This window comes from Grammomys surdaster, unplaced genomic scaffold (assembly GCF_004785775.1).
Source record: "Grammomys surdaster isolate TR1022 unplaced genomic scaffold, NIH_TR_1.0 171, whole genome shotgun sequence".
Lineage (NCBI taxonomy): Eukaryota > Metazoa > Chordata > Mammalia > Rodentia > Muridae > Grammomys > Grammomys surdaster.
This window is the reverse complement of record NW_021604619.1, coordinates 2496446-2519348: the sequence shown is the minus strand read 5'-3', so window position 1 is coordinate 2519348 and position 22903 is coordinate 2496446. Positions and strand designations below refer to the sequence as shown.

General features: G+C 41.0%; 1 protein-coding gene across 2 annotated transcripts in view; it reads left to right on the top strand.

Moving 5' to 3' along the window:
* Window positions 1–5038: 5038 nt before the first annotated feature.
* Window positions 5039–22903, top strand: part of Smap1 (small ArfGAP 1) — a 76539-nt gene continuing 58674 nt past the window's right edge. For both annotated transcript variants that reach the window (XM_028767233.1, XM_028767234.1), the window contains exon 1: window positions 5039–5175. In XM_028767233.1, coding sequence (XP_028623066.1) covers window positions 5058–5175 — 118 coding nt within the window. In that variant the 5' untranslated portion in view covers window positions 5039–5057. The remainder of the gene's footprint in view (window positions 5176–22903) is intronic.

The window sequence follows — 22903 nt, the reverse complement described above, 5'->3', positions numbered from 1 at the left end:
AGTTCTCCACATTGCCACTGTATCACTGTATCACTGCATGCAAAGTCATTTTACCCTGTACAAGCGCCTGTTGTCTCTTGGGCCCCTGGAATTCAAACCCCCGTAGCTTGTCTCAAAGCTTAAACACCTTGCCTTTAATCTACTTTTTGTGACATGGCTCCTGTTTCTTTCTCTGAACACATTCTAGATCCCTGTAGCCTCATATGGTCATGTCTTTCATATAATCGTCTGCTTTAATAAGTCCGTGTACATTCTTAAAAAGTCATCACATTTTTTTTTTTCTTTTCCGTCTTCAATCACCTGCGTTCCTACATTGGCTCAAATGAAGTTTAAGCATCATCTCCTCTGTTAAGTCTTGCCGAATTTTCATCATATAATATTGAGGTGATTTTACAGTTGCTGCAGATAGAAACATAAAACTTATGTTTTATTCACATGTTTGTATTTAACAATAGACAGTAAGCTGCCGGGTGTGGTGGATACATGCCTTTAATCCTGGCACTCAGGAGGCAGAGGCAGGGAGACCTCTGTGAGTTTGAGGCCAGCCTGGCCTACAAAGCAGAGTTCCAGGATAGCCAGAGATACACAGAGAGATCTTGTCTGTAAAATCCAAAAAAAAAAAAAAAAAAACACTCACCCACCCATAACAACCACAACAACCAAACAACTAACAAACAAGACAACCCCAAACAAAACCAACCAAACAAAACCATCACAACCAACAGCTATAGATAGGAAGCTTTTTGTTATCATTGGGGTAGAAACCAACTAATATTGGTAAATGAGACCAATGTTATCCAAATGCTTTGTATGCACTGTCTTCCTCTCTCCCCACTACAACCTGATACAATTAACTAGAACTCAGCGGCTGCTAGATTGACTACCCCGAGAAACACTTTTCAACAAGGTCACCGTTATTCGCTTGTTGCTATTGAGCATTTGAAGCTTGCTCAGACCACATAGGAACAAGCTGTCAGTGTAAAACACACACACACACACATACACACACACACAGTACACATTGTATCTCATGACAATGTGAAAACCAGGATTAAAACATCCCTATAATTATTTCTATAGTTCCTACATGCTCACATGGACACACTGATGGTAGAATGTGCTGTTAAAACGAAAACCTGAATATCAGGGCTTTCTTTTTCTCCTACTTTATATGTAGCTACAAGAACATTTAGCATTGTGTACACACTATGGATTTTATATTATTGGCCCCTTCGGTCTATCCTATGGGTCATTCACTGGTGGTGAATTTAGAAGGCCTTCTGCCTTCTAAATACTTAAAGTGCTGGCAGAGTTTTTAGAGGGCAGAGGAACACTAACAATAGTATTTCATACCTGGAAATACTATTGTTACTAAACTAACTTTCCCCAAAGGCCCTTTTTATTTTGTATCTAAACTAAAGAACCAGTTGCCAACTGTGTTGTGATAGAAACGTTTTGGTCTGGCTTCCCAGGCCTTCCCTAATATTACCAAACTTGATCTATCTAACTTTATCTCTCCTTCCTCCCTCTGTGGCACCCCTGTGCTCCTCTGTTTCCCAAGCTACTAGAGGTTTTTATGTTTTTGTGTATATCTCTTCCTCGATATTTCCTTCCCTAGGAACTTGAATCTCTTCGTAGCTTGAGTCAGTTTTCATCCTATTTACTGAGATGAATTCCAAGATCCTCCTGGTTATTGCTCGGAATTGTGACGCTTCAGCTCTGATTCACGGATGTGCTGAACATCTTTGCCTAGGGATGTACCCACCCTGGGATGGGTCTTTCCAGGACCCCAGCCTCTTATTCAAGAATGAAATAAAAGACTACACAAAATTGAAAAAGTAGCAAGGACGCTTAAATAAAAGCAAAACAATAGAAATGATTAGAACACAGTACAGGAGACTAGTGGGCCACATGAACGAGGATCCTCACGGGCTCCAATTGGTATTTGGATTTTCTTCTATGGAGTTCAAGAGGAAGAGGCTTTTGGTTACTAAGAATAAAGTTCATGTAGTCTTTTGCTCACTGCACATGTCCCCTCCCATAATACATCCAATTTTAGTAATAAGAATGCCCAATTATGCATAGGTATAAGATGATAAATAAGAGATTCTTCCTAAAACTTCACTTGGAGACATGGTTTGTCTTATTGTACATGTTCTCAAAACTTGATTAGGCTGGATAACCCCCTGCTCTTACCCAGACTGTTTTAGTTAGGGTTGTCATTGCTGAGAAGAGACTCCATGACCAAGGCAACTCTTATAAGGGACAACATTTAATTGGGGTTGGCTTTCAGGTTCAGAGGTTCAGTCCATTATCATCATGGCAGGAAGCATGGCAGCGTCTAGGCAGACATGGTGCTGGAGAAGAAGCCAAGAGTTGTTGTTGTTGTTTTCCGAGACAGGGTTTCTCTGTGTAACCCTGGCTGGCTGTCCTGGAACTCACTCTGTAGACCAGGTTGGCCTCGAACTCAGAAATCTGCCTGCCTCTGCCTCTCAAGTGCTGGGATTAAAGGCGTGCGCCACCACCACTGGGCGGAGCCAAAAGTTTTACATCTTGATCCAAAAGCAGTCAGTAGAAGACTGTTTTTCAGGCAGTTAGGAAAAGATTCTCAAAGCTCACCCCCACAGTGACACACTTCCTCCAACAGGGCCACACCTACTCCAACAAGGCCACACCTCCTAATAGTGCCACTCCCTGGACCAAGAATATTCAAACCACATTTAGATTATGACTGGTAACAGTAGCAAAATCACAGTTATAAAGTAGGAACAAAAATAATTTTATGGGTGGGGGTCATGACAACACGAGGAACTATATTCAAGGGTTGCAGTACTAGGAGGGTTGAGAACCACTGTTCTATCGGAGAACCCTACAGACATGAGCATATGGGCAGTACAAAAAAAGATTTGCTGAGTTTTACTAAAACAAAACTTCAAAACACACACACACACACACAGAGCAGATCAGAGGGTTGGAGAGGAGGTAGAGGAGGAATGTATGTGTGTGATACAATAAAAATGCATTGTATGTATGAAATTCTTAAGGAATTAATAATTTTTATTTTTTTTTAAAGGGAGAGGGATCTATACCTATACCTATATCTAAATCTATAACTATAAAAACCTGAGCCAAGTGGAATTCCAGGTTGCTAAACTACATTCTTGTGTGTCGCCTGGAACATCTTGTTGCCATATTGTGGTGGTTTTAATGAGAATGTCCTCCCTAAGCTCAGATATTTGAATAATTGGTCCCTAGTTAGTGACACTGTTTGGGTAAATTTAGGAGCCGTGGCCTTGCTGAGAAAGTATGCCATTTGTGTCAGGATTTGAGTTGTAAAGTCTCTCTATGTCCCCAGGATGCTCTCTCTGCTTCCTGGTAGCTATCCCAAGATGGCCCCCAGCTTCTGCTCCAGTAACCGTGTCTTCTGCTCACTACTGCCAATGCTTCCCCACCATGATTGACTTTCATCTCTCTGGACTCTTAAGCCCAAGAGGGATAGGTAGAGTGTACCACAGAGAACCCTGCTTCCTGCCAATCTGAACATCCCTCCTACCACAGGCCGGGGTATGTTTATTCTGCTTACATAAGACCCACATAGTATTGCTAATATCATTACAGAGCAAGCCAATTCATTCCAACTGTTTCGCTGAGTTCAACCTTAGTGAACCTGATGGGCTATAATTGAGAATATCTTCTTTTTTAAAGCCAACTTTTCTTGCAGGGAAGACATGTTGTCTACATCGTGTTGTGTAGGAACATCTTCTGAAACACACTGCCAGTCTTCAGGAGAGTTGTGAATGGCCTTCTTGCAAAGGACCATCACAGTTGGGCCTGTTGACTATTTACCTTCCATCACAGAAGGGGACAGAGAGGCTTATGGAAGGAACCCTTACCAGACTATTCAGTCATTTGTACGAGATTCTGCCCTGCTTCTATCTGGTCTTAGAGAAGGGGTAGAGGATATAGGTGGAGGAAAATGAAGGGAGTTCCATGTTAGGTAGCCAAGGAGAATTCATCATTCTTATTGGTTGCAGACCTTCCAGCATGGCTATTTTAGGGCCACACATATTCCTATCCACACCCCCTACCAGTTACTCTTTAAGTTTAAGCCTAACAAGCTCATTGGTTCTCCTGGGTTAACTTCGTTGGAATCACACCTAAGTTTGTCTTTGGGACCTTAGGAGAAGGAACAGGCTTAAGTTTCTCCCAGGGAAGGGATCTCAGCAGTACATGATTTCTTAAAGTGACATCCCTTTAATATTTTGCTTTTTAATCACTTTCCCTCTTCCTAGATGGGTTTTATTGCTTGGTTTTTAACTGTTCCTCTTATAGCATGGCTAAGTGATTTGACTCTTTTGCCTCATTTTTCTGTATATGAAGCTATCAATACCGTTGAGAGCGGTAGGGTTATACAAGTGAATAGTTTATTACACAGAGTAGTCATTCAATAAATGTTATCCCCAAAGCACTGTCTACTTTTCCCTAAAATGTAAGACACTTTTAGCCCCATTTCACTCCGTCCGTATCTATTTCCAAACTTCCCATGAACAAACATGGGATGCCTCTACCCAATATAACTATAATTTGAACATTTTCAGGGCTGCGCAGGCAAATGCAAAGGAAACAAGTGAAAGTCACTTCCCGGTAAAAAAAAAAATTCTTCCATTTTCAGGTCCCTAGAGACTTCAAGCGACGATCAGGTGTCAAGACCAGGGAAACTCGCCCTGGAGAGCGCCAGACGCCTCTCGGGAATCACTTTGGGAGACACCCGGCACGCGGGCAGCTGGGCGCATGCGCAGCGCCCACCGCTCCGTCCTCCCGGAAGCCGCGGCTCTTCCCGCCCCGCCCCTCGCTAGCTCGGGCGGAGCGTGCGGCGGGCCCGGCGAGGAGGCGGGACACGTCGGCGCTGCCCCGGCCGCCGCCGCCGCCACCGTTTCCTGGGCCAAGTCCACCCGCGGCCCCAGCGGCGCTAGGTGCCTTCGCCCGCCCGGCCTCGCCAGCGCCGTCCGTCCGCCCGCCCGCCTGCCCGCGTCCCGGCCCGCCGCCCCGCCGCCGACATGGCGACACGCTCCTGTCGGGAGAAGGCTCAGAAGCTGAACGAGCAGCACCAGCTCATCCTGTCCAAACTGCTGAGGGAGGAGGACAACAAGTACTGCGCCGACTGCGAGGCCAAAGGTAGCGCGCGGGCTCGGTGGCCGCTCGGCCGGGGCCTTCTGCGGCCGTGACCTTCCCACCCTCCGCGGCGTCTCATCCGCGCCGGCCCTCCCGGCAGGACGGGCGACCTCAGGCTCTCCGCACGCACAGAGGTCGCGGCCTCAGCCTCCGGCTTCCGAGCCGGCGTCGCGACGCTGCCACCGCCTCGGGGCGCCGGCTGGGCGGTGCTGATAGGGCTGTGGGAGCCCTCCTGCCTCAGCCTCAGCTACTCCGTGGGTGGAGCCGCCCATAGGTCCCAGTCCCCTTGTGGACCCTCCCTTCCTCTGTCCCTCCCTCCCATGAGACCGCGTCCTCCCCTTCCCTAGTGATGCGGTGTCCCAGATGGAGCCCTACTTGTCTGTCCACCTGACCGCTCTTGAACAGGGCGTTAACTTCTGTTTCTGAAAAAAGGACGGTGTTTTGGGGTGGTCTGAAATGTCACTGCATAACATAATCGAGAAAGGGTTTTCATTATGTGTATATTCATTCATTCATTCTCTCTCTCTCTCTCTCTCTCTCTCTCTCTCTCTCTCTGTCTCTGTCTCTGTCTCTGTCTCTTACAGACACACACACACACCCCTCTGGATATTAAAGTGAGGAATTTGACTGCATGTGTCCTTTGGAAAGTGGGCTATGTTCATGAAGAGTTCAGTTGTTAGATTCTTTCTCCCAGACGACCCACTGGAGAATTTGTGGACACTGATCTGTCTGCTTCATAAGTGTGGAAGGTGCATTTTAAAGATACAGAGAAGAAGAAGAAGAAACCCATTAATTTTAGTTCAAGTAGAGGTTTCTTCTTGAGCCTTTGAAATAGATACACTATTTTTAGCTGAGAACGTTTGGTTTGGAGATGTGATTTATTTCTAATGTAAGTAATATGGAGAGGCATGTTGCAGATTTAAAAATCTACTTTGTATGTAGTTAGGAAAATACTTAATTGTAAGTACACTTATTTGATTATTCTCTGAAAATAGGTTGTTGGTCATAGCAGAGATAGCCATTGTGAATGGTGCTTAAGATTTCTGCATTGTTTAACATACTTTTTTTGAGTTTTTACTGTTTTCTCTCAACACGGAGCAAGAGTCCATTGCAGTAGGCTGAGTGGTATTTGAATAAATTGAGTCTCATAACATCAGTATTCTCTCTTGTGTCATAACAGTTACTGGCTTACTGGACGAAATCACATGTATACACTTGAATTAGAATTTTTATGACGCCCTTTACAATATTATAGTAACTTGACTGAGTCAGCTGTGTAGTTAGTTATCCCATGTAATCGTTAGGCAAGGGATTTAAAAGAAAAGGCACGCCTGATTTTTGTAGTAATGTTTATTTACTTGCTTGGTACTTGATTCTGCATGTGGTTATTTGAAAATACTATTCTGTGTTGAAGCTCAGTCACTCTCTTACCTGTTTACTTGTAAAACACTCAAAAAAAAAAAAAACAACACAAGGTTATTAGAAGCTAAGGAAAAAAGAAGGGGCCAGACTTAGATTACGGTTCATCTTAAGTCCTAGTAGTTAAGTAAAGATGCGGTTAACTGGTAAGCTGTGACTAAGAGCAAGCGACTCAGGGCTGCAGAGATGGTCTAGGTTAAGAGAACTGGCTGCTCTTCTTGAGGACCTGGGTTTGATTCCCATCACCCAACTAGCTCACTCTGTAACTCCAGTTCCAGCAGGTCCCATGACCTCTGCTGGCCCCTGTAGCCACCAGGCATGCAGGTGGTACAGAGACACGTGAAGACCCAAACACGCTTGTGAAAGAATTATATACAAGTCAGTAATTTCCTTTCATGAATAGAAGTAACTTAAAAATTTCAAAGTTCTTTCTCCAAAAGAGTATTGCAGACAATCAGATTTTCATTAAATGTGTTAGCATCTTTTTTTTTTTTAATTTACTGTTTTTGGGAGATAGAAGGAAAACAATTACATTCCTCTCTAATTGGGTAAAGAAGTTTTACTTCTGAAGAGTAGGCAGCAACTGTTTTGATCACTGTTGTGGAACCACTGAAACCAGTCCATGTGTATGGAGTGAATAGCTTTTTAAGCTTTTTATTTTGCTTCTGTTTAGTCCCTTCATTAGTCTTTCCTTCTTTCTTGAGAAGTGGGAAAGTAGGATAGACTAGTATCAATGGTTCAAGGGTTCCACTTGAAGGCTGTGGAATCTGTTGTCAGGGATTTAGAAAGATTATGAGTTTCTTCCAAGTCTAGAATAATGTTTTTGTAAATTATCTTTATAATTTGTACAAAATATTTTTTGTAAATTATTGTTTTATCTTGAGACTTCAGGAAATATTCACTGGTATGACCATTTCATATCTTACTTAGGTTTTATAGGTGTGTGTGTTATGTTTGTGTACACTGTGGATCAAACACCGTTGATTCCATATGCAAGCATTTTACCACTGTTACATCCCTCCCCCTTTGTGAGATGAGTCTGTCATCTTAGTTAGCCTCAGTCTTGTAATTTTCCTATCTTTCTTTCCTGAGCATGCATTACTACACACTGTATAACTTTATAGAGTTTTTGTGCCTTTGGTATGGGCAAGCCCATTTTGGCATATTTTTATAGTAGAATCCTTGGCTTTTTGTATGATTTTGAATTTATTGTTATATATGCCTGTAATCATAGTAAATGTATGTGGTAAAGTTCTGTTTTCTTACTTTTAAAAAAAAAGTTTGCCCATTATTCTTTGAGAACATGGACCTAAAGGAAAGCTTAGTTTCTCATGTTACCTGATGATAATTAGCAGAGGGACGCCAGCTGGATTTTGACATTTTCTTAGTCATTAGCTTGTATTTCCGGTACTGACAGTAGTCATAAGGAAGGAGGACATGATGGCACAGGTTCTGTTCCTGCTCTTGACCCTGTTCTCTAATACATTGTACAAATGGAGAGTAAGAACTGCCAGATGGAGTTATCTGTCTCTGGCTCTCGCTGTGACTGTAGGAGTTTAAAGCGGATCTCATGGTTATTAATTGGTGGCAGTTTGGGCAGTAGTGATGAGAAGTCATCCTAAAGTTGCCATCTTAAATTTAGTTTTCAGAATTTAAAGCTTCAATCATAAGTAATACTGGCTTTGATTTTTTTAAATATGCAAAAATTGGAATGAAAATGATTCTCTTCTCAGTAAGTTTTAGGGCAGTCAGAGACTCAAGTTTTTGAACTCTAGAGTTAATTTTGTTCAGACTTTGTAGTATTCAAAGGGTAAGCTGCTTGCTTAATTCAAAGACTTCTTTATTCCATAGGTCTTAAGGACAGTTAAAAGCTGGATTATGTTTTGGGACAGAAACTTTTGTAAGACTTAAAGGAGTATGTCTAACAGAGACTGAATATTTGCAAATGAGTGATTCTGAAACTCTGTGCTAAGTGTAATGGTAGCAGCTATAAGAAGGTACCTTCTGTTTCTTTCTAGCCCTTTCCCTGAGCCTTGACCTTTGCTTACCGGCGCTTGATTCCTAGAGCGCTGCCTCAAAGCCTTTGCGCTAGTCCTAAGTATGAGCCTTCTGGCTTTCTGTTGTTTCAGCTTTTGCTCATCTTTACATTTTGCTTAAACATTCTTTTTTTTTTTTTTTTTTTTGGTTTTTCGAGACAGGGTTTCTCTGTGTAGCCCTGGCTGTCCTGGAACTCACTCTGTAGACCAGGCTAGCCTCGAACTCAGAGATCTGCCTGCCTCTTCCTCCCAAGTGCTGGGATTAAAGGCGTGCGCCACCACCGCCCGACTTTAAACATTCTTTCTAAGGAAACGGTTCCCCTTCATCCTCCCAGACTAAGTTTACTTTCATTTGGTCACTTGTGACACTGTCCTAAATCTTACCACAATTAAAATTAGAACATCACTGAAGTAATGATTGGGCACTCCATGTTTCTATTGAATGACAGCTTTGAAGAAGTCTTATCGTGTTCAGAGTAGCTTCTTCAGCCCTTACCACAGTGAATGATGTTTGATAGGTAAATGGAACTCAGCAAATACCTTTTGGCTGTAGGAATGAGTGTGAGAATGAACAGACTCAGAGTCAGGGAGTTGGGTGTGTGAATGAGAGTACATTGTAAAAGGGAATGGCGTTTGGAGGAATCCCGTGAGTGAGTCAGGAGCCTTGTGAGTTGAAGGTACAGTGGGCTTTCACTAGCTAGAGCAAGAGTTAGAGGATATAGCTGTATATACCCAGGGTACGGTATGTGGAAGGTAGAAGTGGTTTCTGTATAGCGATTTGATTTTGATTAGCTGTCTTTAGAAATGATCAGATTTGATTGAGATGTAAGGGAGTCACTGAGTGAGATGATTTTTACCAGTAGTCAGAGGCTGAGGGTAAGAGGGTTGTGCTTCATGTAATGCTAGTGTATGAACCAGGATGTAGAGCAGGGGGTAGATACAGAGCCACTGCATCTAGTTTTTGTTAGGAGTTTAAGGGATCATTGAACGACCTTCAGGAAGTTAAAACTCAGGAGTCATTTTGGACTCTGACCGAGTCATGTTGGTGTTGTCATCGCCTGACTGCCATAGCTGCCTTTCACTCTCTCAGTTGGTGACTAAGTGAGAAGATGGGGACACTACTAGACACTTTTGTCAGTAGTTTCTACTGTAGTGGGATGGCTCAAGCTGCACTTGTGCTTTTCACATCCCTAAAATTGGCTGACTCTAATATGTTCAGACACCTTGCCTTTTGGGGAGTCTTTGCTTTCTAATCTCTTCAGAGAGTAGAAACAGCTGAGCATGTTTGCTTGCAAGAGCCAGTCCCAAGAGTTAACCAGGGCAGGGGGGTTAGAGAACATGTTTTAGTGTGTTTGTTATTTTAACCTTGTTAGAGCAAACGTTTGTAAAAGAACTTTTCTGAAAAATAAAGTTTACCCTGAGGAGCTGATGTTTATGCTTACAGAATTAATTTATATGCACAGAGGTGTGTAATCAGTCTTTGCTACTATGTGGGGTTTTCTTTTGTCCCTCCCTTTGTCTTCCCATCCTGGGCCTATTACTCCTGGGTCTCCTGTTACTAGATAAGAGAGAAAGAAGGATCTTGGGGGGGGGGGGAATACAGAGATCTCTAAATCTAATTTATTTTTTCTTGTTTCTTTTTTGCTTGTAGTTGGTCTTTCTACTTTGTAGGTTCTTCCTTTTTCCCACCCTTTACCTCTTTCCCACTTTACCCCCTATAGGAGAGAAAGAAGGATAGAGGGGAGAGAGATCTATGAATCTAATTTCTTTCTTGTTTCTTCTTGGAGCCCAGTTACTAACACACCATGACCACCAACCACCAACTCTGCCTCTTGGAGTCCTAACATTTTATATACCTCCTGAAAAGTTCCCAGAATTGCAGCCAGTAAAACCATGCCACTCATGCCTCAAACTATGAGGCAAATCACAGTTAGCTGCTCTGAAGCAGCCCCAGATCCCCACACCTGGGATTAAAACAAAACCATACTTTACTATTTCTGTTTTTTTGGGTTTTTTTTTTAATACTTCATTTTTAAAAAGTTGTAAATCTGAAAGTTCCCTCAAATGTTGAAACTTGGTCTTTGTAGATCTATCACTCTCAGGATTCTACTGATCTGATAATCATGTGTAGATTCCTCATATCAGAGCTGGAAATCTGACCAGCGGAAACCACTGGTCCCTCTGTGACATACTATTTTAAAACTTGAACTGTATATTTTTCTCCCCCTAACTTTTTGTCCTTAAAAATTACTTGCAGTATTCTCTTATTACTTGACTTCATCAGTGGAGAATTATATACCAGTAGTTTTCCTGTAAAATGCACATGCACACTCTTACACATTATCCTCATTCTCTCTCACACAGATACACTTTCTCACAAAGATAGTTACACACACACACACACACACACACATTCTTACACACTCGAATTCTCTGTCTCTGTCCCTATTTCTCTTTCTTTCTCTTTCTTTCTCTTGTTCTCTCTCTCTCTCTCTCTCTCTTTGTCTCTGTCTCTGTCTCTGTCTCTCTCTCTCTCTCACACACACACACACACACACACACACACACACACGATCCTGAAAGATTGGAATCCTTACCAACCCCCAATATAAGTGTTACTGACCTTTACAGAACTTGAATCCTACTTGTCACTAAGACTGTAAAACATTTGCCGTTCTGGTTCTATAAATCACAGACTCAAGCTTGTTTTCCTTACTGCTAATGGTACCACTACTAGTGATCTTTTGCTGGGCAGAATCCAGCCATTGTTTTCTTCCTTAGTTTTCAGTTTTCTCAAGGAAGATCAAAGAAATTGAGAGGGTGTTTTAGTTAAGTTGTAATCTAGAGAAAAGTTGACTGCCCTGTGAGCTGACCACCGTAAAGATTTCCCATAACAAATACAATTTTGCTGGTAGGATAGGTCAGTGTTTTCTGGACAATATTAGTTTTTCTGCTGCTATCACCAAACAGTTGAGGTTTGATACTTTAAAGGAAAGAGCACATAGTTTGAGAGGCTGTAGGGAGGGCCCCTTGTCTGTATCAAATGGGGTGTGTGATAGCTTGTAGGGCGAGATCACCTAAACGGGAAGACAGTGGGAGGCTGTAGGTTTGTTTTTATTATAACAACTCACACTCACAGGAACTAATTAAGATCTGGTGAGAACTGCCTTTAAAGGAGAGTAATTCTAATGATGTATTCACCTATTTGTGTGTGTGTGTGTGTGTGTGTGTGTGTGTGTGTGTGAGAATATGTGTATGTACGTGTATATGTGTACAGCCAGAGGTCAGCCTTGGTTGTCATTCTTCAGGAGCCTTCTGCTTTGCAGTTTGAGGCTGACAGCTGGGGCTTGCAGATTTGGATAGGCAAAGTGAGCTGTAGGGATTCACCTGTCTGCACCTCCTCGGTCTTAAGTAAGCATGCAGCTCTGTGCTAGCTTTTTATATGTGTGCTAGAGATTAAATTCAGGCCAACGTGTTTGTGTGGGTAAGCTAGAACTTAAAGTTCCACTAGCTCTCACGTCATCACACTGAAGACTAAGCTTTCAGAACGAGTCCTTGATGGTCAGACTACATTCACACCACAGCACACCATCATGAAGATTAAGTACCATTTCAAATATCATTGTTTCTGTACAAAGTTTTTCAAGTCTTGTCCATAAGCTAGTTAAATATTTCAGTAGACATGCAACCCTTATCAGTTAATGTCAGATCTGTGCAAGACCCGCAGATTCATGAGAACTTTAGAGGTGTAGCTACAGTGTAACTTAGGTAAAGGTTATATATTATCCTAATTGTAAATGTTTCTTCTAGCAAATGCTGTACATATATTAGATATAGTATTTAGTTCTCAAACCAGCATTTCAAGGGGCTGCTCCTTTCATCTGTTTACTGATGAGGAGACAGTCTAGAATCTAAATTGCTTTACCAGTGCTATATAGCCTAGAAGCAGTGGAACCAGGGCTGCTGCTGCTGCTGCTGCTGCTTCTTCTTCTTCTTCTTTCCTTCTTCCTTCTTCTTTTTCTTCTTTGTTTTAAATGTTATTTAAGAAAAGGGTTAGGTGACTACTATATTTCACATCCTTTTTTAGGACCTGAGAGTCAGAATAGGAAGGAGGTACATGGAGCTCTAAGAATCTACCAATCTGCTGGTGTGCAGAGAGTTGCCTGATTTGCAGTCTGTTCTTGCTTGGCAACCAAGAACTAGGATTCTGGGGTGGTCTCTGTATGTGTAGTAATAATGAATCTCTTATTGTTCCCAGAATGTTTCTGAATAGATGTCTCCCCCACCCCACCCCCACCCCGTACCTTTTCATTTGCATGTGTACAAGACAGTGTCTGCTTGGCCAGAACCAACAGTGCCTCAGGCAATGAGTCTCTAGTGACCATCTCTGATAGTTCCTGTATTGTTAAAACCCATGGCTACAATAATCCAGTGGTGTCTTCCCAGTGGAAGAAAACTCCTTACTCCCGATGCCCTTAGCTGATTGTGCTTGCTATCTTTTTTCTGTGATAAGTCATAGCAGCATCAAATATAACTCCATGTTGAATTCTTTGAGTCCTCTAGCAAATTGCTGAATCTGAGGGTGATCTTAGAGACTGCCCATCATAATTGGTAATATGTGTTCCAGTGTATATCATAAAAGGCATGTTGAAGCCTTGGGATGTCTGGGCTGTCTCCACAGCCTAGTTTGTTAGTAGTCTAGTTGGCTAGAATGCCACAGAGATCTCTGGTCTCCCCAGCACTGGAATCACAGACAGCTCTGCCATGCCTGGACTTTTATGTGGCTCTTGGGGATCTGAACTTATCATGAGTGTGCGTGACAGTGCTTCTTCTGACTGAGCCAACCCTCTAGCTTTAAATGTTTATATCTTATAAAACTTGCTTTTACTGAAAATTTAGGTTTTGGTGAATCAGCTTACCTAGTATTCTCTTAAATAATTTCAAGCTGTATCATAAACCTTGCAGGAATATTATAAATTGAAGAGTCCTCCCCTCCCCCCCTCCCCCCAGACAGGGTTTCTCTTTATAGCCCGGGCTGTCCTGGAACTCACTCTGTAGACCAGACTGGCCTCGAACTCAGAAATCCGCCTGCCTCTGCCTCCCAAGTGCTGGGATTAAAGGCGTGCACCACCACTGCCTAGCATCCTTTTGTTTTTAAAGCCTTCTCACCATCATGCTTCCTTGGATGATTGGAGTTCAACAGTTCTCCACTTCTTTCAGTTGATTTTCACCTCCAAGCCTTCTTCCCCTTTAAAATGTTTTCGTTTAAACAAAAATATTTCAAGTTTTAATTTTACTTTTTGTATATGAGTGCTTTACCTGCATGTGTTTATGGAGGCCAGAAGAGGGGGTTGGATCTGCTGGCATTGGAGTTATAGACAACTGTGAGCCATGTATATCAGGAACTGAACCTCATTCCTCTACAGGAGTACCAAGTGTTCTTACTGAGCCATCTCTCCATTTCCTTACTATTGTTATTTTAATAGCATCAACTTAGTCTAGAGGTATAACTCAGTTGATAATGTAGCTTTATTTTGTGTAGGTATGTGTGGCGTATGTATGTAAGTGTGCAGGTATATGCATCTCTGTGGACGGGTAAGACAGAAGAGGATAGCTCTCTCTACTTTATTCCCTTGAGACAGGGTTTCTCACTGACTTGGAGGCTTGCTGTTGAGGCTGGGCTGGTTGGCTAGCAAGGTCCTTGGAATCTGCCTGTTTGTTCTCCAATGCTAGAGTTACAAACACACAGCCATCTCTTTTTATGTGGATGCTGGGATTTTGAAATCAGGTCTCCATTTTTTTTTTTTTCCAAACCTTACTGAGCCATCTCCCCAGGCTCCTAAAAATACTTTAAGATTATTTCAAGTTGTGCCTGTGTGTGTGTGGGTGTGTGCGCGCGCATGTACGTACAAACCTGTGTACACGTGCTGTGGTGGGTATATGCGCATGTTTTAATTGGTGGTCATCTTTTTCCGGCTTTATATATATTTCTGGGATTTGTGGTAATAAACTCAGGGTGGCAGGCATCTGTGGTAAGCACTTTTACCTGCTGAACTATCTTGCCACTTCCAACCCCTTAATTGAATGTGTGTGTGTGTATGTGTGTATACACCATGATATACATGTAGCCGTCAGAGGACAACTTATACAAGTTGGTTCCCTCTTCCCGTTATGTGTGTCTTGGAATTAAACTCAGGTCACTGGGTTGGTGCCTTTAAGCCATCTTGTTGGTCCTACAATACTTCCTTATACTCTTCATTTTTTTTAAAAAAAAGGATCTATAGGTTAATATCCAGGCCATGTGTATTTATCAATATTGTCTGTTTGATGTATCAGCTAGAACTCTGTTTAACTATCATAGTATTTAGCTACCATATAGAGAACGTATTTAAAGTTTTACTTCATTTACACATTTTGTAAAGCTATCTGAATCATGTGCAAGCATTGTGTTCACATATGTTGAATGGTAAATGTGAGGATTTTGAGTGCAGAGAATTGCAGACTTTTTAGCAAACTTTCATAGTCTGTTCTCTACCCACTCAAGCAATTTTTTTGGTCTAGGTTTCACAAGAGGTCCAAGTGATTGATGATAGAACTTCAGATGTCTGATCTTGATCTTTTGTAAAGTGAATATTTCAAAGACTAGTGATGTACTCAGGCCCAAGATTAAAAAGAAATGAGGAGAATTCTGTGGGCAGTCATATTTAGGATAATTTTATCTTCTGATATAAGAAGATCCCTAAGAATTAGAGTTTAGCATTGATGTGTTTAGTTCATGTATTTCTGCTCCTGAAAATATTTGTGGTGTGGTGTAGAATGGAGATGATATCAGGAAAGAAGCTGAGCACATTTAAGATATACAGTGTTCCTGGGTGCACCCACTTCCTGTGTTACAAGCTTCCTGTGTTACAACTGTGTGTACACTATCTTTTCAGTGTACATATTTATGTAGAAAATTCTAAGAATTTATTAAAAAGAACTACTAAAACCAAGAATTGAGTTTATTCAGGTTGTAGGAATCAAAGTGAATATAGAAAAATCACAACCATATATACTAGCAGCAAATATTTTGAAGTTGAAAAATTTCTGTGATAGTGGCATAAAGTATAAAAACATCAGGATGAATTTAATAAGATGTGTGCAAGGCTTGTACTCTGAGAACTTACAAGAGAGTGTTGCAAAAGAATGAACAGATATATCATGTTCACGGATTAGAAAACTTTGTTTTAATCTCTGATTATCCTTGTCAGAATCATAGTTTTATTTGATTTAGGATTTAACAAGTTGATTCAAAAAAAAAAAACAAAAACAAATAAGGAAATACAAAGAACCGTCATAAATATCAAGGACTCTGAAAAGAGGGAAAGCCTAGGAGGTCTGATTTCCTGACTGTTGTCAGCACTGGGGTGTTGTAATGATAGACATAGGGAGTGGTAACCTGGAAAGACAGTGCAGTCTCCTAACTAAAGGAACAGGAGCAAGGCAGCTCGGTCGGGAAAAGACACTCTTCACATAGCAGCAACAGAGTGCACTTGGAGCCTTAGAACATAATACAAGCTAAGATGGATCATAAAACTAAATTTGAGAGTTAAAAAAATCTAAAACTTGTAGAAGTAACATGAGAGAAAATCACTGGAACCTTTCCGTAAGCAAAGCTGTTTTGAGTACGACAAACATATGTTCTATAAAGATTAAAAACGTGAAAAAATTAATTTCATTACCATTAAAAAGTTATCTTTTTTTTTCCAAAAGAAAAAAAGGCAAGCCATACTTGGAGAAAACAGTATCTGAAGAATTTTTGCTCAGAATATGTAAATAAATACTGTCAACTCCTAGTAGCTACAGAGCTGTACAACTTTTTGGTTCTGTGTTACTAAAATTTCTGATGTCTGTTGAATGGCTGGTTTTCCAGGATTTAGAAATCAGTAGTTTCCAGAAATTCGAAACAGGAGAGGTCAACCTGGTGCTTTAGCATAGTCGTGCATCTTTGAGCTTCCTTTCTGACTTAGTGTACTACTGCTTGAAGACTGGAATGTTGCTTTTCTCCTTGTCTGTTCTGGAAGGGAGATCATATGTTTCTTAATCATGTACTTGCTGTAGCCTGTCTAACATACCAATGACTCGGGGAGTTTGGAAAACAGGATTAATTTGTAATGTGTTGTATGTGCAAAGAATCCCTCTGCCATAGATTTGGAAAAATTTCTTAATTTTCATGGCTGTTTTGCTAAAATGAATTATTGCTTTGTTAATAGACAACTGGGCATTGGATCAAAGGTTTTCCCTTTGATTTATGGTTGTCTTAGCCCTAATGTGGCTGAGTAATAAGGCTGTTTTGAAAAACCGACTGTTCTTAAGCCTTTCAGAGGAATGAGATTTTAGAGCAAACTGTTTGACCACCTGACTTGGGTAGAGAAGGAGGATGTGCTATGAAGACATACAGTTTACTGGGGTAGAAACTTGTGAAAGAACTGAACATTAAATAAGTAAATATATATTACGGTATAAAATGATTTTTTTTATTATCAGTCCCACCTAGCTAAGCTTTAGGTTTTTGTAAATCATGAATATTCACATTCAGACTATATTTATAATTCATACCAACTATAGATCATTAGATGCACTGCAGATTAGTGGCATTTTCTATGTATGTGCCCCCTTGAAAATATTTTAAAGGGAGAATATAATTATTCTTTATACTAAACCCAGGTAATCAGAATTAAAAATTATCAGGGGTCCCCTTCATAGAAAAAGGCCTTGAAGTTTCCAGGAACTCAGCTAGATTCTTTTTTTTTTTTTTTTTTTTTTTGGACAGGGTTTCTCTGTAGCCCTGGCTGTCCTGGAACTCACTCTGCAGACCAGGCTGGCCTCGAACTCAGAAATCCGCCTGCCTCTGCCTCCCAAGTGCTGAGATTAAAGGCGTGTGCCACCACCGCCTGGCCTCAGCTAGATTCTTAAAGGGAATATTGGAGAAACTTCTTTTGCCTTCTGCTGAAGCAGGAATAGGAGCCATTCTGAATGAAGTTCTGTATACCAGAACACAAAGTTCTTAATATTTGTCTTTAGGAGAAACTGTTCACTGGATCTAAGTTAATTGTCTGGGAAAAAGAACAATGTCCTTTTGTCTCACCACTGATGGGAATTGGAAACCCAGCAAAATACATGGTCAAGAGACAGACATAGAGCTCACTGAAGGACTGAGAAAGTCGTAAGGCTGGAATATGCTCCTTCTGCCCCCATACCACATTACCAAAGACTTACTTTCAGCAGATCTTTTTTACCAATCATTAGCAAAAATGAAATTTAAAGAAATAGTTGAGGGTACTGGAAAATGTGTCTGTGTATACAATACTTATATAATATTTCAAGTGAATTTGCTTAAAACATGTATAAATATATAAAGGACTAAATTATAGTCGTCAAGTTGAATAAACTTATCTAATATTTATTTAATGCTTTTAATTCAAAAAGTCTTATAGACAAGGATATCAGTCCCAGTTAGAACCATAACCAAGGAACAAGGTTTTAGTGTGTCATGGTTTTATTTCTGACATGCGGGAAAGTGAATTGCTCTTGTTAAGCAGGAGCATCTTACCACAACCTACACTCCTAACTCAGGAACCAATTTCTTTGTTTTTATTTTTGTTGTTTTGTTTTTGTTTTGCTTTTCCTGATGGGGCTTCTCTGTGTAGCCCTGGCTGTCCTGGAACTCACTCTAGTTCAGGCTAGCCTTGAACTCAGAGATCCACCTGCCTTTGCCTCCTGACTCAGAGCTTGGAATTAAAGGTGTGTGCCATCTCCTCCCAGAAGGAACTGAGTTTTTAAGGTCACTCACCTTTAGTTAAACGTTAATTTTTTTTTTTTTTTTGGCCCTTGAAGTGTTCATATTCAGGCTAAGTCACCTGTGCCTACCTCCTGGGCTCTGGGATCAAATGTATATGCAAGTCCAGTAGGCTGCTTTTAGAGTGCATACTTTAGCACATTGGTGACATAAATGTGCATGCTTACCCCCTTTTAAGCCTAAGGTTAGTATTGCTTTATTAGCAATAAATTTGTAATAAATTGCTTTATTAGGTCAAATGATATGAAAAAAAATGTTAGAACCAAGACCAAGAAATGGAAAAGCAGAGATAGGACCCACTGATTTTAGACCCTGCAGACCAGTATTAGTATGCAGATCTAACTTTAATTGTGCATACAACTTTTCAGCCAATAAGGGTGCGGTTATGTAATCACAGCCAAAGAGGGGATTACACATGCTCTCCTATGGAATCTAATTTGCTTGCCTGTGATTCTAGGGTTGATTACCCAGGGGGTGGATTTCTATGAAGACAGGAAGCAGCCATCCCCCTGTGCTCTGGTCCTTTGTTCTGTCTCACGGGTTTACCGAGGGCTTCTTCAGCTCTAAGACTGTATTCAGCCTGGTCAGGACAGGCACGGGGACCTGTGGTCTTGCTCTCCATTCCACTTCCTTTCCACTAGGTTCACCCTCACAGCCCACAGAACAAGTTAGGAGATTGCACTCTTGTACATCTGTAAGACTTTCCTATATGAGATACATTTTTGAAAAGAGGTTTTACAAAGCACAGTTATGGGAACTAGAGTATGTGCTGAGTGTTAGGTCACACTGGGAATTTTTGGTAGGTGTTACCTCTTGACTTGCCTTAACTGTTAACTTTTCTGAGCTGGTTGGTTTTTATCAGCTTGGCACAAATCTAGCCAAATCTAGGAAGAGGTTATCTTAACTAAGAAAACACCTCCATTAGATTGGCATGTAGTAAGTCTGTAGGGAATTTTCCTGATAATGGTTGCTGTGGTAGGGTCCAGCTGACTGGGTGTGGTGCCACTGCTGGACATGTGGTCCAGGGTTGTATAACAAAGGTAGCTGAGAGCCGGGGCGGTGGTGGCACACGCCTTTAATCCCAGCACTTGGGAGGCAGAGACAGGCGGATTTCTGAGTTTGAGGCCAGCCTGGTCTACAGAGTTCCAGGCCAGCCAGGGCTACACAGAGAAACCCTGTCTTGAAAAACCAAAAAAAAAAAAGAAAGCTAGCTGAGTAAGCCATGAGGATCGAACCAGTAAGCAGGATTCCTCCAAGGCTTCTGCTTCATTTCCTGTTTTGAGAGCCTACCCTGACTCCTTCAGTGATAGACTGTGATGTGAAAGTGAAACATGAAATAAACCGCATCTTCTCCAAGTTGCTTTTGACCGTGGTGTTTTATCATAGCACTAGACATTGACCAGCCTAGAGTTAACTGAAAACATCTTCAGTTGAGAATCATCTTTATCAAATTGGTCTGTGCACAGGTCTTCCAGGGATTATTTTGATTGTCTTAGTTAACACAAAAGGGTCCAGCCAACTGGGGGTGGTACCATTTCCTGGGCAGTTGGTTTTTGGGCTCTATAAGAAACCTAGCTAAGCATCAGGCTGTGAGCCAGCCAGGAAGCAGCATTGTCTTCATGGTTTCTGTTTGGGTTCCTGACTTGATTTCCCCCAGTGATGTACTGTGATCTGTAAATGTTAAGCTAAATAAATCTCCTTCGCTAAGATTTTTTTTTTTTTTTGTCAGTATTTTTAGCACAGCAACAGAAAGAAGCAGGGGTAGTGGTGACATCTGGTCTCTTTTTAGAGAGTTATAAAATGCAAGGGATTATTGATTTCTGAAAATAAGATACTCCAACAAAATGAAGAAAACAATAATTGAGTCATGCGGTAGACATGTGGGTATTCAACTGTATTGTGTATGTAATATATTAACTTTTATGTATTCTTTGTTGAATTACTTTTAAAATAAAGATCAACCATTTTGAACATACTGAGAGTCTGTAAACATAAAACTCAAAAAAATTTAAGATACCATTGAATGAAAAGGCAGTATGCCTAAGAACTAATAAAGTTTGCTTTTTTGCTCTTTATGGTAAGTCCTAGTCATTTTAGGATGCTGTGTCAAGAAAAGTATTAGGAAGTGCTCTAGTGTTTGTTAAACCACGTTAAAATGTAGTAATTGATGTTCTTCTGATTTTATGTTGCCATCATCTTCTTTAAAGAAGATAACAAAAGTGTATCCTGAAAATGTACCAGAGCCTCTGTGGCTTACCGCTGTGGCTGTGTCCCAGGTTACTTAACAGCTTGCCTTCCTTATCTGTGGATCTTGGATCCATGGATTTAACCAATAGCAGATGAGAGGTTTTTTTTTTCCAAAAATTTATGTATGCTAAATGTGTAGACCTTTAATTTTCATTATTAGTTCATAAGCAATGCAGCGTAATAACCATGTAGATGACTTTATATGGTATGGAGCATAAGTAATCTAGACATAATTTGAAGGATGCAGGAGGCTGTATGTAAATTGTATGCAAATATGCTATTACCATTCATGAATTATATTATCTACTGTGTGCGAGAAGGGACGTTTATAATCAAACCCTTGGTGAATACATTTCACAGATCCTCTCTGAACACCTAGTATTATGTAGGATATGAGTACTGATGGCTGTGTAAAGTGAAGGTATGTAAGGGGAATTCTGATCTCAAGACTGCTACTCAGAGTTTTCCATGGGGCATTTGTTTTACCTTCCTTGCCTTCCCTCTCCCTTCTCCCTCTCCATTTCTCCCTCTCTCCCTCCCTCCCGCTTCCCCTCCTCCTTTCCTTCCTTGCCTTCTTTCTCCTCTTTCTCCTCTTCCTCCTCCTCATTTTCTTTCTCATACTCTTTATGTAGACCAGGGTAGTTTTGAACTCTCAAGTGATGGTATTACATGAATGTGCCACCATACTTTTTTTTTTTTTTTTTAAATGAGAAGAAGGGAGTCTTGGCCCATTTAACTAAATACTTGAACATCTTTCTTCTTTCTGTATTCACTCCCATTGCAATCTCCTCTAGTGTCTGGATTTTGGCTGTCACACTTGCCTTTGGACTATGACTATCAAATATGCATCTGTAGGCAACAAGACTACTTCCAGAAACCGTACTTCCTATTGATTGAGAGGCCACAGAAGAGTTGATGCTTTCTGGCTTCCTCCCTGTAGCTTTCTCTGCTTTCTTATAGCATCCAGGATCACCACCCAGGGGTAGCACCACCCACAATGGGATGGGCCTTCCTACATCTATGGCTAATTATGGAATTGTCTTACAGGCTTCTCTTCAGCCTGACCTTTTGGAGGCATTTTCTCAGTAGAGGTTCCCTCTTCTCAGATGACTCTAGCCTGGGTTAAGTTGCCCTCTAACCAAAACCAAACCAAACCAAACCAAAACTAAACTAAACTAAACTAAACAACAACAACAACAAAACCCTAACCACCATAGAGTCCTTTTTCTTTATTTTTTACTTTTTCTTCTTCTCTCATGACTGAAGTTTCCCCTCTCTCTACTCTGCTCAGATCCACTCCTCTTTTTCCCTTCAGAAAAGAACAGGCCTCCGAGGGAAATGAATGGAATAAGGCATAACAAGTTACAGTTAAGACTAGGCACAAACCCTCATATCAAGGCTGGATGAAGAAACCCAGTAGGAGGAAAAGGGTCACAAACACAGGCAAAGAGTCAGAGACAGCCCCTTCTCCCACTCTTTGGAGCCCCATAAGACCAACAAGCTACACAATCATAACATATGCAAAAGAGCTAGTGCAGACCCATGCTTGACTCCATGATTGATAATGTAGTCTCTGAAGCACAAGGTTCTTAACTATAAAGAAATCAAATGGAGTTTTTAGTTTTCCATCTTCCAAGTACAGAAGGAGGCATACCAGAAGTCCAGTGCAATAGACTGTAAGCAATCAGCAGAATTGTCCATGGCATTTGCCTTAGCAGCTGCATCACAATGAGTGGAATATGTATAGCTTGGCCTGGAGAGAACAAGTTTCCTTAGACACCCATTTAAGGATGAAACCCTTCCCTTGTTCAGATGAACAAGATGAGTCAGCTTATGAGGTAGTAGAGTCTGAGTGTTCTGAAATATGAGGGAACAATTAGGTGATGATGTCATTTGCTGAGAAAAAGGCTAGTGCCGCACTGTAGGAAACTTAAGGTTATTCTCTATACTGAATATTTGCGACTGGTAAGTATTTTTAAATAATCTAAGGGTATTTAAAAATAATCTGTCCCAGACTGCTAAAAACTTATAGGCTTATAAATATTCATGATAGCAAAGCTTTATGTGTATACTTAAATTTCCTCAGAATAAAATCTAAAGTGTATGTTCATGTGTATCAAATTTAAAACTATTTGATCTATATTGTCTGTAGTAATGGGGCTAGCTAATATTCCCATCACTAATATGTCAG